At 36.6% G+C, this 19,778-nt stretch overlaps 1 protein-coding gene across 14 annotated transcripts in view; it reads left to right on the forward strand.

Annotated features, from left to right (window-relative positions):
• LOC123866919 (cAMP-specific 3',5'-cyclic phosphodiesterase) overlaps nucleotides 1-19,778 on the forward strand; it is a 600,070-nt gene that overhangs the window by 454,285 nt on the left and 126,007 nt on the right. For 11 of the 14 annotated variants that reach the window (XM_045908710.1, XM_045908701.1, XM_045908712.1 and 8 more), the window contains 2 exons: nucleotides 11,982-12,173; nucleotides 17,480-17,515. In XM_045908710.1, coding sequence (XP_045764666.1) covers nucleotides 11,982-12,173; nucleotides 17,480-17,515 — 228 coding nt within the window. Of the gene's footprint in view, nucleotides 1-887; nucleotides 1,486-9,400; nucleotides 9,497-11,981; nucleotides 12,174-17,479; nucleotides 17,516-19,778 lie in introns of those variants that run through there. The other 3 variants (XM_045908702.1, XM_045908703.1, XM_045908699.1) reach the window with 3 other exon arrangements.

Genomic DNA, 19,778 nt, shown 5'->3' on the forward strand with positions numbered 1-19,778 from the left:
CAGTGTCGTAAGTAGGTACCTACATTGTAGAATTAGAAATTAATAAGTCCATGAAATTGATATTGATTTTTTTTTGTTCAAGGCTATTAATATTCAAAACCAATAGGCAGGTAGGCATTACCTCTACCTTTTTCATATTCCAGTCTCCAATATAGCCTTTTTTAATGGACTCACTCTAGGCTCTTAATTGGCAAATTAATAACATATTAAAAGGTTTTGTTATATATACGTATTAAAACTGTACTGTAAACATATTTGACTGAAATCAGTTCCCCTGATTCATAACCAGCTTCAGGTCCGTTCCATGACCTACAAAGCAACGCACATTTCACGTCAATTGGAATTGAACCTTCCGCCCGTGTACGAGAGTTCGATTTTCATTAAGTGGTGCAGCTCGTTGTGTCGTTTCTCACACGGGGGTTGCGTACCCGCGTACGCATGCGGCTCGCCCCTTTTCGACCCCCGGCAAAATGGCGATGCCAACATGGCCGCCGGGCAGCCGCAGGATGCTCCGTGACACTGCTCTCGTTCGAAACGCTGACACGAATTCTCAGCGGCCTGTACATTTTGACACGCACATCCGCATACATACCGCCGGTGCCATCGATTTATTGCTCGCTCCGGTACGACGCGTCTCGGACGAACCGCGCGTGCAACAAGTGATAGCGCCGAGGAAGTCGCGATAATCGAGACACTAGTGCTGATCTCTAGCTGTGATGTGATCGTGGACCGCGTACCAATATAGAACGTGCCCTTTCAGCGAGCGGCGGCGCGGGTGAGCCAAGCGTGACGTCGACTCACGTTCCCCGCGCCGCGAAACGTCAACATAACCGCGTCACGCAGGCCGCTGCTTCACATAAATAACATCAACACGCACGCGTGAGGGTAGCGGCTCTGCCTAGTGCCTAGTGCTAATCAGTGAAATCATCGTCACCGATACTTATCGGGAGCTCAGCTAACAACTAGATTCCGTAATTCAAATCGAGTCGATAAATATTAAAAGTGAAATGTTTTATTTATTGACTATTGATATGACGACAAAACAAGCGAATCCCACAGAGCGAGTAGCCTCGCTTCAACAGTCGTAGTCGCGATCGCGCGTGGTATCGTCGTCGTGGAGCACGTGCGTCTCATGCGACCGGAATGCTACTCGGACCGGGCGCGGCGAGTGGCGGTGTGTGACTGAAAGGGACAGTGAATTTGATACTGATGCATTTGGCAGGAAAGTATTCGTGGTGGTCGGGTCGGAGACGCGTCCGTCGGATAGCGCGGTAGGCGTAGGGCGATGATCACACTGGTGTTCGCGGTGTGGTCGGCGGCGCGCGCGCTGGGCTGGGCGTGCGAGGCGCCGGCCGCGTCCCCCGAGGCGGAGGAGGCGCCCGTGCTGCCTCGCCTGCGCTCGGCGCGCGCCTCCAGCGACCTCTCCACGCTCAGCACCACCACCACCAGCTCTAGCCAGACCAGTAGCGGAGACTATCCTAAGAGGTCTACGCGTCGTTATCATTTTAACTCGCAACAATAACTCTTCTAAATGCTTTTTCCTATAAGTATCTTAATTAGTCATCTGGCGTCCAACACCAACTTTGGCCAGGCCAGTAGGCGAGACTCTCCTAAAAGGTCATCGTTCTCAAGAAAAAAAATCTAGTCTTTTTCCTTTCCATTCTTAATCAGAATCATATTCTGGCGTTTCATGATTGTTATCTACTAGGTCAATCCAACCTTGAATATAAATAAGCTAAATCAGAAATAATTTAAACTTAGGTACCTACAGTTGCATGTATTTTTTTAAATAAACAACACAGTCTTGTTTTTGCCATATCGATTACAATAGGAGCTCCAATTTCTTAGGTCCCATTAGTTTCCTTAACCATGTCATCTATAATGCAACTTCAATAATAATTGGATAAATATGAGATCACAGGAATTTCTTGAGTTAAATGAGCAAAGTTTTATTCTTATTTGTTATGAAATCGACGTATGAGTAGATTATTATAAAATGCTAGCGTAGTCAAGGTCATTCATCTCGTATCTACTTACATAGCCATATTCCTATAACTAAAATGCCTTTCCTAATCCTTTACGTTGTAAATATTTAAGATAACAAGGCTTCCATTAAAATGTAAGTAGTGTGCCTAAGTACGTCAATTATTATTTATTATCTGCAATGAGCTACAATCAAGTGACGTTGATTGTAGCAGAAGGCCATTCGCATACAGACAACATCACAACAACGTCCAAGACACAATAATAGCTCCTATGATGGGGTATATTTAGGTACATGATTGCGGTTCAATTATAAAATTAAGCGGCCTTAGTGCTCATAATGTTACTTATCTTATCACTTTAGCTTATGCACGCGACTCCGTCCGCGTAGACTATACAAATTTCAAACTCCTATAAAACTTGTAGTTGAAGGAGTTGAGTTGGAGGAGGGGTTGATTATTTTTTTTTGTAATTCTTAGCGGTGTCTACATCATAATGCATGCCATTCAACCCGATGCATCTATTAGTTGAGCTGTGCGTTGATACGAGTAAGTAGATCAGGTAGTCAGTCAATTAAATTTACCTTTTAGATATATATATTTACTTAGAATAAATGGTATTATGCTCATAATGTTACTTATCATATAATTGCAAAGAGTAAAACGTTCACAGCGGTATTAACGAACGTAAACAAAACACTAAGACAAATCAATAAAACAGGCATGATAAAATAATGGCGCAGGCAACCACAAGCACCACATAACTATAAACACCATCTGAAAGAATGTTAGTCGTGGTTGAAAAAAAATCTAAAATTAGAATCATCCGTCCCATCAATTCCAACGTACATTATAACGTGAAGCTTATGCCAGAATGAGATAACAGAGTATAGAGATAAATCAAACGGATAAGCTCAAGAAATTTTAGATTTTCAAAAATTATGACAGTATTTTAATTAAAACAGTACTTTATCTACGAAGAACTCAATTTATAACGCCATTTTTTAACCCCCGACCCAAAAAGAGGGGTGTTATAAGTTTGACGTGTGTATCTGTGTATCTGTTTGTGGCATCGTAGCTCCTAAACTAATGAACCGATTTTAGTTTAGTTTTTTTTTTGTTTGAAAGTTTGAAAGGTGGCTTGATCGAGAGTGTTCTTAGCTATTATCCAAGAAAATCGGTTCATCCGTTTGAAAGTTAACAGCTCTTTTCTAGTTATTACTGTAACCTTCACTTGTCGGGGGTGTTATATATTTTTAATTCACATTTGTGTCCACTAGCAAATCTCTAGTTTTAATGGCAAGTCACTTGCATGTCACTTGCAGCAAGTCAATTTCTGCAAGCTTCGCTACTGGACCCTTGTCCCTTAGCTTCAGATAACATACAACTGATCAACTGTCTTATAATTTTTTTAAGGCTGTAGAACAAAAACAAGATTTAATAAATACTTCTCGATAATATGATTTACATTGGATGCTATATATAGATACGAGTATGTTCAGTCCATTACTGATGGCAAATTGGTTTACAGACAAATTGTATGAAACCTCTGAAAGATGGAAGGAACAAATTACATTTGAAAGAAGCTGTTCCAAATAATAAAATAATAAGAAGTAACCTCTAGAGGAAATTAAACCAACCAATTTATAAGAAATCCTTTCCTAAATTGTACCATTGGGAGTTGAATCAAACCCTGCGAAACAAGGTGTGCATTGCTGTAATATTAAGAAATCATCAAAGGTTTGCCAGCCTTTATTGTTCTGCTATAATGGCTCGAATTTCTTTTGAGAAAGATTTTAGACTTTTTGTCTTTTATCGTCTAATTTTTTATTGTTTCTCAAGCCATACCTACCTGTATTATTTGAACCATATTTTTCGCTATCATCTATCTATAGATTATATAGCTATGAGTAGGTACTTACTTTAAAAAAAGTTACAAAGATAGTACCCAAAGACACAGAAACAAACCAAAAGAAAACAAAAAAGAAGACAAACCAAAGAAAAAGTAACGTAACATAGTCAAGGTTAACAAAGAAACATATAATTTAGATGAGTTGCATTATCTTTTTGCCTTTATTGTTTTTATAAACTTCCTCGATACGATTTGGGAATCTGTGATTACGATTTCTCAAATCGATTGTAAAAAGAAGTAAAACTCTAGCTTACTTACGTGATAGAACGCAGATACATAGGTATAAATTGGATCAATTTCGCTTTGTAACTTTTGGATTTCATGTTTTATTTACATTCGCTTAATCAAGTTTTCCAAGCAAAGCGTTTGTAACTTTATAAATTAGAATAAAACATTCAAAGCATTTATCAAGTATAGCTTCTACACCTTCTGTATAAGATAAGTAGGTATAATGATAAGGTGGCCCGCATCATAATTGGTGATGATAATAATCGTTAGCTCGGTATTCATATAAAAATAGATACTTATTCTAATGTATACTTAAAAGGAAAACCAGACTAACTTATATATCCAATCCATCAGCCTGTAAGCGTCCACTGCTGGACATAGGCCTTTCCAAGAGCACGCCACCAAACACGGTCCTCCGCTTACTTACTTATGCATAATTACATAACGGGTATACACCATGATTAATTTGGTGATTTATTGCCGATTATTGGACTAAGTTGCATGGGTCGTGGTCAAGACGGGACTGCACAGTGTTGCAAGATATGAAGTTCAATCTGCCATGGGTAGTATCCGCTTTCTTGTATTCTTTTCGCTGAAACTTAACGAGCTGTCCGGCAAAAACACTCAAAACGTCACTTTTAAATTTGGAAATCGTACGACAGTGTCCTGGTTTTCATAATTCTATGACTGAATTCCACATACCTACTTGCTAGCTTAAAACCATCCTCACGATTGAAAATCATGGTGTTTGCGAATTTGCCTGCTTTGCGCACTAGCCTGTGTATATAGCGGCTGTCTGTGGAAAGAACCCGTGGGTATATAGTTCCATCTAGTGTTAAGTTCCGTGTTGTAGAACATTTAGAATATGCTCTGTGATTGCAGACTTCTTCTATAATACAATATAATATACGAGTGCAGATCTACAATACAATACGCCGTTATGCCACGAAATAAACTTAAAATCATCAATTCACATAATATTATTAACGTACAGCTCAAACCCAAACTGCGTCTAGAACAATTGATGCATGTAAGTCCTGCCAAAAATCTGAACCTCTAAGAAAGGATTTTCAGAAATTCTACTCGAACAAAGCCAGAGCGTGTCGGCTAGTGGATATTATGATATATAAATGGCAATAAAGATTTATTCTACTAATAGATTTAATTACAGTACGCAGTGAGGCAATGAGAGAATTCTGTTCAATTAACCGTCGCCCGAGGAACAAAGATTTGGCCTGAATATAAAGAACGTGACGCAGAACATATTAGATTCAATCTAATATGCTTTTGGATTTCTTCCTATTATTTGTGACCTCTATTTCTACTATTTTAAGAGTTCCGTACCTCAAAAGGAAAAAGGAACCCTTATAGGATTACTTTGTTGAATGTCTGTCTGTCGTTTCTGCATGTTTAGCAGAGGTTGGACGGTGCATATCACATGCTGCATCTTGCACCATACAGATTTGTCTGGTTTAGCGGATTAAAGCAAAATAATTAAACTTTTGATTCCTTGTATATTTACATTGTTGTCAATTGTAAAAAAATATGCAATTATTCAACCACCTTGTTAAGTTACCAATCGATAGATTACAGATAGGATTAATTTTTACCATTAATGTTAACATAATATACATATTTGGTATCACAGAGTTGATCTAATTACGCTCCTTATCCTGTGAACCGTGAACCTAGAATCAGCCATTTCAGAAGTTGCTATCGTTAAAACCTAATCGTTACACAGAGCAAAGAGGTTGAAAAGCATACCTGATTCAAATTCCAATAACGTTGTTTCTTCTCACCTAATTTCAACTTTTTTAAGTAAGAAAACAATGTTGACGGAAGATTTAAATTTTCAGCAAGGGCAACTCTACTATACTTTCGCGATTAACTTAGCAGATTGTCGAGAGTTGAGAGATATTTATCTTTTTCAAGTTCAATATTGAAAAGTTGAAATGACAAAAGACTTTCCTCCTTCTTTTGGATATCCCTTTTATCTTTTGCATATTAATTACAATATGTTTTAATATCACCCAGTTTTTACACGGATGGCTTTAAGTATTAATTTGAATATTATAGAAACTTTCTTCAAAGGGCGAAAATCTTTTCAGCATTGTACTACGTCTTAACTAAATTAGATAGCGTCTTCATCTTAAGGAAATTCCAGTCTAAGGTCTTTATAGTGCTTAAAGGCTGAAACAAACGTACGTTTCTTTTAGATATAAAAAACAGGGTGTAACCAGAACTGATGATTACTGATAAGATACCATTAAAAAACTACATTTTTTTTAAATCCTGTATTTTTAATAGTTCACAATATGTATATTTCAACGTCAACGAACGTTTCGTAAACAAACGTGGTTTGGCTCTTATTTTAATACTAACCAATCAAACTCAATTTTTTAGATAGTTGTAAGAACTAATATTTATTTATACCTGTTGTTTTCCTGATTTCCATTAAAGTAACATGGGTATAAAACAAAACATACAAATTTTAAACCCGTTTAGTTTCTAGTTTAATTAGTTTCTAGAACGTGTCTACAAAATTACATTAAGTTTGATTTGTTATTCAAATGAGAACCAAACCAAGTTTAAATGGAGCGATTGATGGAGAGGCTGACGTTGTTAATCTATACTTAATATTATAAATGCGAAAGTGTGTCTGTCTGTCTGTCTGTCTGCTATGTTTTCACGGCCCAACCGCTGAACCGATTTTAATGGAATTTGGTAAAGACTTGGGGCTTCCCGCGGAAGGACGTAGGCTACTTTTTATGCCGGAAAATCAAAGAGCTCCTATGAGATTAAAAAAACCAAAATCCACGCGGGAGAAGCCGCGGGCATCCTCTAGTATTAATTAATGAGCTGCAAAGCATTAACTGCATAATTTCACGAACGTAATTTCACCGTAAGGTTTCCTGCAGAATATTCGTATATGGCGGAATACTGAGGTAAAAATCGCGCGATAAAGATTTGAAGTGCGCGCTTATCCTTAGGTATATAACATGGCTGTCACTTGTTTGCCTAATCAGTTATCCCGTAGATACAATCGGTTACAATATGTAAACGTGTATTGATAGATTTGTACGCTTTCCGGGGTAGAATGACGTTACAATCAATAATCTACATACATACGTTTAAATTGTAAATTCCTTGTAAAACTACTCGGAGGTACATAATATTGTAACAGCACATGATATTCGTCATCAATACTGACGTATTGTTGTTGAATATCATGATGTACTAGTATGATTAGATTATCGCGACAATCACGTTTCCAAGATTTTATATTTCGTATACAAAATATTATCAGTTACTAGGTCAAATCCGTGATTTTTTTTATTTATTTATTGTATTTACATAATTCTTACAACTATTTACATTTATTTTTAGCGCTCTGAAGTCTTGGCGACTTGTCTGGGCGCTGCACATGAAATGTATGAATGCATGTGAAAGAGCTGATGCAACAGAACAGTCATAATCCCTAATATACAGGTTGTAACCAGAACGCCAGCAAAAACGAAGACAGGTGATAGTACTGATGATTGCTGATGAGATACCATTAAAAAACTACGATTTTTTTAAATAGCAATATATTGCAAATAAAACATCTGACTGACGCTAGAGTTCAACGAACGTTCCGTAAATAAGTCAATGCCGCGTCGTAGGTGGGGCATTAACCCGAGTTTTGCATGCTATATAATGCGGGTTTGTAAAATACTAAATCATTAAAACTACAACATAAGGCAAATGGTTATTGGCATTGGATTGTGTTAGATATTATAATAATAACGCTACAGTTTTGCTAGTGTTCTGGCTATACCCCGTAATTTTTACAGTAAATTAGGTAACGTGACATGTGCGTTGCCTGCATTGGATGTTGGTATTTCACTCTGATGCCGGTCATTTAGGTCCAGTAGCATGACGGGCAGATAAAGTTACGTTACAGTTACCGTTAAACTTTGACCATCAATAAAAGTGAAATGACTTGCACTATGAAAATTTCCCGGGCGTAGTACAGCCCGCACATTATATTAGTGTAACGTGAATAATCCTTCCGTCCCTTTTTTAAAACGAGATTGACTGCAAAAAGTAGTTTTTGAGTCATCGTCAAAAGCATAGAATTTTTTCAAAAACTGATGTTCCTAAAGAAGAATGCTATGTAGGACAACGTATTCAATTTAATTCTACGTAGCAAACATTTTTAGAAACTTCCGTAAAATTCCTTGTTCGGCGATAACTCACAAACTACCTTTTGCAGATAGCTGATTTTTAGTAAAAGGACAGCATAGTCTAACATTTTGTTGACGAAGCTCAAATAAAAGGGCTATTTTAAACAAAAATCGTGTTCTATGAAGCTGTCAAAATTAATGTGATACTGGACCCCAAGTTGTAAGCAAAGTACTAAAACTAAAAAGAGGGGTGTTATAAGTTTGACGTTTGTATCTGTGTTTCTGTCCGTGGCATCGTAGCTCCTAAAGTAATGAACCGATTTAATTTAGTTTTTTTTTTGTTTTAAGGTGGCTTGATCGAGAGTGTTCTTAGCTAGAATCCAAGAAAATCGGTTCAGCCGTTTGAAAGTTATCAGCTCTTTTCTAGTTACTGTAACCTTCACTTGTCGGGGGTGTTATAAATTTTTAATTTACACTTGTTCGAAATGACTCTTGCGTATAGTCCAGTCATTATAGTAAGTACACCTCGGAATTCGAGATACCCAGCTGTAAGTCTGTAAATACTTGTGTATTGACACCCTAAAAGTTGTCTCAAAACCTACATATGGTAGAGTGTACGCAACTATTATATTTCAAGGTCAAAGGTCACAAAAATCGTTTTTTTGCGCTTATAATAAATACAAATAGCAAAAACCCATAGGTAATGAGATATTTACAAAAAAAGCGCAAAATACCAATTTTTGTGAACTCTGACCTTGAAATTTAATAGTCGCGTATACCCTACCATATGCAGGTTTTGAGACAACTTTTAGCGTGTCAATTACTTACAAGTATTTACAGACTTACAGCTGGGTATCTCGAATTCCGAGATTCTTACCTAATTTAAACTTAAATGACTGGCCTAGTAGTACTAAAACAATAAAGATCGTTGCGTAGAAAATATTACATACATAACTCTATCTTATCCTTCTTATCTTTATACCCAAATCATCTCATACGCTGAAACATAGGGAAAATTCTTTCACATTTTTAATTTGGTAACAGTTGTGTTTGGTTAAAATGATAACGGTGGTGGTCGTGTCTGGTATACTGAACTTGACCGGGGGTATTAGGTGGAGTGAGGCCCCTCGCCGCTGGAGTGCCAGAGGAGCATCGAGAAGACCATTAAGACGCGCGCCAGTATCAGCTCGGAGACGTACTACTGGCAGGTATTGGTTTTTCCTCAGCACAACTGAACAGTCCTCTCTAGAGGTGATGGGATGGTGCGCACATAGGCGCTAGGAGGCTCTTCCGGGCAATGTAATCACACTAGTCACACTAGTATTATAAAGGCGAAAGTTTGTGTGTATGTGTGTGTGTGTGTGTACGTTTGTTACTCCTTCACGCAAAAACTACTGGACGGATTTGGCTGAAATTTGGAATGGAGATAGATAATATCCTGGATTAGCACATAAGCTACTTTTTATTCCGGAAAGTCAAAGAGTTCCCACGGGATTTCGAAAAACCTTAATCCACGCGGGCGAAGTCGCGGGCATCGGCTAGTATAATATAATTTACATTTTTATTCATTACGTTGATTTTTGAGAGGAAATAATAAGTTGTGATTGAAAGAACTACCTCTGGCGGTAATTTTTCAAACTACAAAGCTAGAGTGGACTTCAGTTGTTTTCGTTCGTTCGTGAAAACTGCGACAGATGTCTCTGCTAAGGAAAACAAATGAAAAGCCTTAATGCAGCAAACTTAAGGAATCTTATCAGAGTTTTTTTTAACAAATATTTAATTAAACTAATGTGTTATAAGTTATAACAACATTTTGTAATTAAAAATTCAAATTGTTTTTATAATTTGTTTTCACTTTGTTATTGGAATAGGTAGGTAGGTATCTTATTCATGAGGCTTTTCTATTTTCACAATTTATCACAATTTCTCCAAACGCTATGATTTAAAAAACCCACATCTTAACGCCCACAATACCTTCGTAATAGCTTTTATATTAATTCCGTAAATTCATGCTTGTTAATTTATCTCTGTTTAATAAAAGCGGCTTTTCCCAGTACTCTGAAAATATAATATTATGACTTCTCATTTTCTTTACAGAATCCTTACGATATTATAATTCGGTGTGCTCTTTACCAAATTCCTTTTTATGATTAGGAATTCAGACTTCAGACAGGAACTTCAGACAGGGACTTTTAATCAGGAATGGTTTTAATAAATAAAGTTTATTTTTAGAAATAAAGGTAGGTATATAAAATAGGTAATAGGTAAGGTAGGTAGGTAGGTAATAGGTAAGTATATAAAATTTTTGGTTTTTTTCTGAAGCATAAGAAAAACAACTTTATAAACTAGGTACAAATAAAAACAACACAACAAGCTACTCTTACAACCCAATTGCAATTTATTTTCATAGACAAAAGTGTCTAATCTAAATCTAATCTAAATTAGTCTACTGTCCCACGATTGGATAAAGGCCTTCCTCCGATTTTCCACAACTCTCTATTCTGTACTTCTTTGGGCCATCCATAGGGCCATCTAAGTGTAAAATCTAATTAATTACGCCATAGTCGCCTTGACCGGGGAGTTTAGAAAGTGCAGATTTTGCCCACAAATATTTTGGCATACGAGCTACGGCGCACAAAAATACGTATGAGCAGAAAAAGAAATAGATATGAGTAAAAATAATTGATAGGTAAATTGAGCATATACCTATATATTTCTTACCAAACCAAACTTTAGTACATTATTATTATTTTAGTATTAAAAATATGTCTATAAATCATTGATTAGGATGGTTAGTGAACTGAAGTGGGTTTAGAGAGAAGATTAAGTACATAATTAGTTGTGAAGCTCGGCTCGTACTCGCATCAATTAGTATTATTATAAATGCGAAAGTGTGTTTTCTTTGTTTGTTGGTTTATTGATTTGTTCTTCAATCATTTCGTATGGGTATAATTAAAGACCTGGAGAGTGACATTGGCTACTTTTTATCTCAGAAAATCAAAAAGTTTCCACGGGATTTTTAAAATTCACGCGGACGAAGTCGCGCGTCGCATATTAATGATTATGCGTCACAGATATGGAATCAATAATAATATTATAATCCTTTAGGGGTTAATTAAATTAGTACCTACTTGATAAGGGATTAGCCAAGAATTTAATAAATAAATGATGTACTTATTTGAATTGTCGTTATTTTTTGGTGGACGAATAATGAACACGAATGAATTCATCAATCAATCCATAGATGAAAAAAAAATTGGTGTCGAAAAGATAGAAGTGATATAAGTACATACAATACAAATTCAACAATTTTTTTGTATATTTGATACAGTTCACGCCGATGTTTGTTTATTCGCGTGAACCTATAGGAAAAAATTGCTTGCGGATAGGGAGTTAGTTATGCACTGACACCTATACTCACTCAAAGCGAAACGATTGATAGCATGCTTGAAAACAATCGAGTCTTTGAAATTACCTATTACATTATTACAATTACTTTCGAAATATTTGAGTTCCTACGTTCCTACTTAACTTATGTAAGTACATAATATTATTATAATCACCGGAGTAGTACCTATGTACTGATATACCTACCTACTTACCCGTATTCGAGAGACATTTTAACCGCTAGGAGTGTCGGCTAAGTGTCATATTGAAGTTGGCAAGTTGTTAATCTTTTGTCCTTTGTTCCAGCTTCGATGTGGAGAATGGCGGTGCCGGCGGCGCGGGGGGTGCGCGCTCCCCCCTCGAGGGGGGTTCGCCCTCCGCCGCGCTGGTGCTCCAGTCCATGCCGCAGCGCCGCGAGTCCTTCCTCTACCGATCCGATTCCGACTTCGAAATGTCACCCAAGTCCATGTCAAGGAACAGCTCCATTGCCAGCGAAAGGTGAGTCTTTCTTTAAGGTCCCTCTACACTCTCCAACGTCTCCGTCAAAGCTTGCCGAAGCGCACTTTTTTAGGTACATGAGTCACTTCGGGAGAACTCAGTCAAAACGCATTTTGGGGCCCTTCCCCTGGGGCATATAAACTGAGAGAAGAAAAGTGAGACGAGGTCGGAGTGCCCATCTACTCAGTCGTCTTCAGCTACGAGTACGTCGCGAATAGTATTGGGCTCTTTAGAATAATAACGCATAGAAGCCGATATGCAGTCATCCAATATGACGCCAAAATATGAAATGCTTTAAACCAAGCCGTATAACTTTTAATTCATGCGTGGCTTACTTTAAAAATAGTCTTATAAAATTAAGATATTAAAAAAAAGTAAGGCTCAAGAGTGGATAAAAAAAAACGTGATTTTTCATTGTTACTCACTGAATTTTTGTGCTTTACTTTCTAAGAAAATTATTATTCTATGCATTATTGTTCCAAGACTTTCAAGACACTATTTACCACTAACAGTTCTCTACATTATTCACATAAAATAATACTCTAAACTAACTAAATAAATAGTTATAGATATTCAAACTTTATACTCAATCAAAATACATTTCACAAAGAGGTAGAGAGCAAATAGAGAAATCAGAACATCCAATATCTTAGAGACTATATCCTAAATGTAAATAGGGTAAAGTTACCTGAATATCAACTGAATATAAACACAACGAAGCGGCGGCGTTTTCCTTGTGTATTTCTAACAAACGCCTTTGTTGGTAAATCAAAGGGTTTCATTAGTAGGATAGATTATATAAAGTTTAGACTACGCTAAATTGCGAAATTGGCACTGACCTTTATTAATACACGCTAGACCTGCGATTGCCGATGTGTTTTTGAAGCAACTTGATTTTTGTCATTTTGGCGCAGCAATTAACCGTTACCGGGAATTAAAATATCAATTTTAATTCCAGGTAGGTACGCTAGAGGGGCTCTTCGAATTGGCACAAAAAATAACTGTCATTTTGTAAGGCACACGTCTTCCAGGATACTTGTACAAGGTCTATTTCAGTGGTTATTGGATATTTAACTAGGCATTAAACAAAACAGAAAATGGAAATATTAGTGTTTTTTTTTCCATCAGCCACTAAATATTTTACTATAGAACTTTGCAAAGAATTAAGTTTTCCCATGAGAAAGGCAAAGCTTGAATTTCATAGTTTTGAATACCATTCCACAGAACATTAGAAGTTTGGGTAACTGAAACGGTCCCAGCTGTATTAAACATTTAGGTACGAAACCAAACTTTAATCGGCAAGTTAGATTGTGCTTTAGCTGGAGGTTTTAGACCATTTGAAACGTATGGTCCGTAACTGTTAAAGTAAATGTGCCCAATTGAACCTTTCAAATAACGACAGTACCTGCGTATAATACTTATCACAAGTCAGCAATATTCTGGAAGGCGAGCAAAATTTTGAATAGGTAATGTTTCCAAAGTAAGAATTGGAAAGTCAGTGAACTTTTTACCTGGCAACTGTCATTTGAAAATTTTATTATGGTTTTTAAAGAAAATTCTTTGCATACATAACGATTTTTTATATATATATTATATAATAAGTCTTAGTACCTATTAAATTAAGCTATATTTCCAACTGAGATAAAATATGTTAGAAAGTTATTCCTATTCTTTGTTGAGTCTCATTACGTTTAGAGGACATTAAAACATCATATCTTGCTGAAATCTGAAATTACTTATTTCCTACTCTTATTTTAAAACGATGCTACATGAGTAGGGTGGATTCTACTTTAAATATTCTATGGCTTCCCTGATTGCTTTAATGCGGTACCCGTACCTCAATGGGGTTCGGGTCGGGTCGGGTCACTTCGAAATATCCTTTTCTAATTTTTTACGATTCACTGATTTCGAAAGTGGCGCAAGAAACAAATTTTAATATTGAAAAAATCGGCTAATAAATCGGCTACGGTGAAGAATTAGTCGATGAGATGTCAACAGAGGTCTGCCTAAGCAATTTTACAGCGCATCCGATACTCGTGTTACTCGCTTTCAAAAGCTGAAAATGTGCCTTTTTCGCCCCACGCAACTTCGGAACATCTCCACCAAAATAGGAAGCGAATTATTTTATTTAAGTAGACCTCTATATTGCGTCTACATACACTGCAAACAACATTACAACGTGTGGAATAGACGTTAAGTAAAACCGCCATTTTATCACTGTCTTGGCATAACTACACTTAAGCTGAGATCCATAAAGCGTACTTTGACTTTGCTAAGAGTTTGCTTAGATTTAATGCGAGATTTATGTCAGAGACAAATCTGTCTCGAGCAAAGTCAACGCTCTATAGTTTTCAGCCTTAAAAGCACAGAAACACGTGCCTTGTAGAACACTGTGTGCCCACTAAATATGCTACACTCAGCTATTTCAGTAAAGCGGTTTTAAGCGATGTAATAAAGTAAGTTCTTATATTGTGATGTTGAAATATTGATATCTATCGTACACGAATAAAGGCCATTGCACACGGTGAAATTTTCACGTGCGATTGAAACGAGCTATGAAAGCAGCTATGGCATATTTATGACTCCCTTCAATGCCATAATCGAATTTGTAATAGTATTTTATTGTTGACGCACGTCCATTTCACACGAAAATATCGTCATATGCAAGGGTGCTAATAGCACAAGGCTGGCCACGTAACTGAAATATATAATGCGTTATCTGTTTCGTACCTTTGCTATAACGAATGATAGCGCAAAAGACGTTATGGGCACTTACATTGTTTTCGATTGAGTAAAATTCAAAACATATAATATGATCCGAAAGCAATCATTAATCTTGTGGCTGTTCCAAAATTTGCACTACTATTGCATCAATAATAATAATTAAGTAAACGTGAAATACCCACGCGCGCGTAACAGTGTAGGGATGATTGGTAATACAAAAAACTAAACTGAAGCACGTCAAACTTCATTGCTTGACGCCAACAGCGCACTGCAGGAGCACGGTACCATTCCGCGCTTCGCGGTGTGAACGCCTACATACATATAGTTTTATAAATTCTAGTAGCCGCGTTAGATACATTGAGTCGCGCTACACTTACATTTCAGCCTTTACTAGGTTACGATTTTGGGTAGCCGTTTACTATAGAAATTACGTATGAAAGTGGTCACAGATTTTGATTAGCGATTAGTAGCGATGCGATCCGTCTAACGGTGCGCGAGCTTTAACGGTCGATTAACAGTTAGGTAGAGCTTACTCACAGCATACATCTGCTGGTAATAGCATGCCAAATAGTTCTGTTCTGTGTTCGAATGACCCCTGTGCTGTCTTAGCCCTCATTCATACTGATGTATTTCTAACGCGCGTTAGAAAAGTTAGGATGAAACAAATGGGCTTGTAGTAAATCAATTGTAAACCCATTTTGTGGAACAAAAATATATTCACTCACACGTCTGCACTTTGCGATGCCTTTTTATTGCACAGTGTTGGATTTCAACATAGATATGTGATTTCAACACCAATCTGACTTGTATTTCGCTTTATAAGCTTATCAAGCTTTTTTTAACGTGCATTAGGGCGTTCGTGTGAATGAGAGCTTATATTAAGAATATCTTTCAAGTCGTATCGAGTTCAATCAATCATCAAAATAATTAAAAATGTTAGTAAAGTATCGATCGCAAAGTGTTTTTTTACTGTGCTGTAATAAAGATCTCTTCTGATTTTATCAACAAGTTTGATAATATAAGATACCTAATAAAGTCATAAATCAAGTTTCATGATAATAATAATAAATAATTATACTGACCTTAGACACTAAGGTTATTCAAACTTATCAGACCAGTTTTACGACAATCATTCGACCTCTCACTAGTTAGTCTAACTTGGATTGTTAAATAATAATTTGACCCGAAATTTTGCCCTAATGATAAGTTTAGACAAAGGTTTATAAGGTTAGATGGATGTGTCCAAAAATTCATAATATGTTAGGCCCGGTTTCCATCAAAGTGGAGCAAAGAGGAGATATATTCAGTCGCCCAATCAGATTTAAAAACCTGTTCGGTCGACTGAAGAGATCTTCTCTCCACCCCGCTTAAGTGGATACTGGGCCTTAATTTTGTATTTCTTACCCGAGCTATTGACTGTACAAAAGATACCAAACTTGTCGAAATCTAAATACAAAGCAAATTTTGACTTACATTGAAACTATGAAGCACTAGATGCCCTAAGCTTTTCAAGTTAATTAACGTGAGCTTGTCAGTATGGACGAGCAAACGCTGTAATTTGTCATTTGACATCTACCTACAACTTTGGCAAATTAACGTAACTTCTTCACGTTCTTAACTTGAAACTAAGGCTGAGATCTATAGAGAGCACTATGACTTTTGCTCAGACTTAAGACACTGTTAAAAAGAGACAACGTTATACCGCTGGCATAAATCTGTCTCGTTTTAACTGAAATTTAAGTCTAAGCAAAGTCAAAGTGAGCTCTACAGATTTCAACCTTAGAGTCAAGGTATTGGCTTGTTTTATGCAACAGAGTGTCTAGAAACAGCAGATACTTATTGATTTACTATCGTAAAGCGGTAACCGTTAGATACTCGATACGACCCAATGCCATGCTATTACCACCACAACAAGCCTGCCACTACACGACCAGCACAGACTACTTGGTGTGATGCTAGGCCAAAACCTGAGTGAGAGTTTCGCAGGGCGTGCAGCGTGAGGCCACACCAATAATGAGCCTCTAATGCCTGGACATCTTACTTCTATATACGAGTATATACAGGGCGTAACCAAAACGCTAGCAATAACGAAGACAAGTGATAGTACTCATGATTACTGATAACTGATAAGATACCACAAGAAAAAACGTGAAAAGAAGAAGTAAAAATCAAACAATAAGTAAATATATTGCTCATAAAACATCTGACTGACGCTAGTCAACGAACGTTTCATCAGTAGGCCACTTGGAGTCAATGCCGCGTCATAAATAAATAGAATTTGCACGCTACATTGCGGGTTTGAAAAATACTAAATCAATAAAACTACAAAATAAGGCAATTTATTTATTAAAGTTATTGGCATGAGATTGTGTTTAGGTATTATAATGATAATGCTAAGTTTTTGCTAGAGTTCTGGCTACCGTCTGTGATTGAGAAGAACACTGCACGCCCGGGCCCGCTTAACGCTCGACTAAAACGAGCACTCAAACCATACACTACCCGCATTATTGTAAGCGACCTAACTCTGCTTAGGCGTCTGAAATCTGCGATCCTTCTTTCCCATATTTTTTAATTGCTTACAGATTCAAGGAGGTCGAGGCGGCACAGCTCGACAGAGCGTATGTATCTTTATCGGTGCACTTATATGTAGCATGTCCGCTTTTCTACACTGTTATATATTATATAGCATGTTCTACTATAGCTTGCACTGTTATTTATATTATAGGTTAGGTTTTGGCAGCGGTCAGTGAGGCGTAGACTGATGCTACGAAGGTTAGAAAAAATTTGGTCTAACCCGGATCGACTTATGATAAAAAAAAATCAAAAGAATATTGACCCATTCGCAAATTAAATTATACAATATATTATATTAAATTATTAAATAATATATTGTATTAAATTAAAAATTGTAAGCCATTCATTTAATCAATGTACCTACTTCATCGATTAAATTTCAAAAAAAATGTATTGATAAGCTTAGTCTATAAAAATTCAAATTCAGAATTAAATAAATAGTACTACCTACTAATTAAAATATTTTGTGTCCGTATTAATTCAGAAACTAAACTTTAATAATAATTATTAAATTATAAACAGTAGTTAGATAGGACATGTAGATAGGATACTTAGATATAACCTTTTGCCGTGGGAAGAGTCGAGTGAAAATCTTTAAAATCGAAGCCTACAAAAAAATTACTAATTCCGGCCTTCGGTTCAGTTTAGGCCTCACTGACCGTTTCAATATCTCACCCTGTATTTATACCCGTGTTGAATGTTGTGTTGAGGTATTTGTCTGTCTTGTCATATATTTGTCGTCGGAATTGTAGTGGCGTTTACCAACCTGTGTATCGTCTACCCAAGAGAGGTAAATAATATATGAAGTAAACATTTGAAATAGCGTTTATGCTATATTGCCCGTGTATATTAATCGCACATGGGAGACAAAACTGAACAAATCCTAAAACACGATTTTTCAATAAGATTATCTTACTTTTAGCAGTTGAAATTAAATCGACTAAGTATAAAGTGACTCTAGTTTAAAGTACGTGAAGATATATCGAGGAAAGGATCTTTATAACGGACGTTTTTTTCGCAAAATTACGTGATGTACTTACCTACTTATTGTAGGTTTCAACTGACAACTGCCAATTTTTGGATTATGTCATTTTTGGTTTCAGTGTGCGACCTCTATGTTCTTTAATGACAATATTCTGACTCTATCCGTGGCAAGACATGTAATAATTAACTGCTATCTAAACAAAATTAGTTTATTGCATAAATAATTATAATTGCCGATACTATACGGAGTAGGAACCAATGAAAATTGTAGGTTTTAAACCGCCACACCCCTTCAGAGCTAACGCGTAAACTAAATCTGGTTAGAAATCGCAGTCTAGGCTAGACTGTCTAGCGCTAAATGTTCTCACAGACAGACATTATTGGCGGAACCCTCGTCTTCGAATAAAAAATGCAGTAGGTAATGGATTTTTGATTCCACGTACCTACCTACCTACTTGCCTACATTGAGCGAGTGTTTTTCTTCATAAATAATCTAAAACACCCCACCGTTTACCAAAATATAATTTCCGCAAACGTTTCTTATTAGCTATTATGTACCTACTGTCTTATATATGTATGTATACCTAGGTACCTACATTAAATGGATGTCATATAAATATGCGCAAACCTTAAAAACATAAGTACAAATGTATTTAGTTAGACTAATAAAATTAATCAACAACAAGGTCCAAAAACAACATTGATTTTTGGATCCATTAGCACTCATAGAAAAAACGTAGCATTGTTGTCGCTCGTTACAAGTTAGGCTACAATTCACGATATCAATAGGCGTTAAAACGCAAGTTACCGCGAGTCCATTAGCACCAGAGTAGCCTTTTTTTAAAAAAATAAGAATATTAGCCATGTTAAATGACTAATATTCCCCTTTCCTCTCCAACTAAGCGTCAGGCTTGTGCTAGGAGTAGGTACGACAATAGTGCAACGGGCGGGGTTTGAACCGTCGACCTTTCGGTTTTCAGTCCACTCCTTTACCGGTTGAGCTATTGAGGCTCAATTAATTTGTAAATCACCGCAAACTGCTGTATAATAAATAGGCTTTCTTTTCCTAATAAAATACACATCAGACAAAGGACTTGAAGTTTATTTAACAAAAACCCGAAGTTTCTAAGATCAATTAAGAGAACTTTTCATTCATAGCCGTAGGCATTCATCACGCCTAGGTTAAATTTAGACAACAGTTGAGGCGATTGATCCGATTACTCTGAGGAATACTAATAAAGCGCCGGATGAGCAAGGCACACCTGAATCCTTCTCGAGGTTGATAATAATTTTCTTCCTTGGCCCTCGATTTCCACGTCGAAC

The sequence above is a fragment of the Maniola jurtina genome, chromosome 7, assembly GCF_905333055.1.
Source record: "Maniola jurtina chromosome 7, ilManJurt1.1, whole genome shotgun sequence".
NCBI lineage: Eukaryota > Metazoa > Arthropoda > Insecta > Lepidoptera > Nymphalidae > Maniola > Maniola jurtina.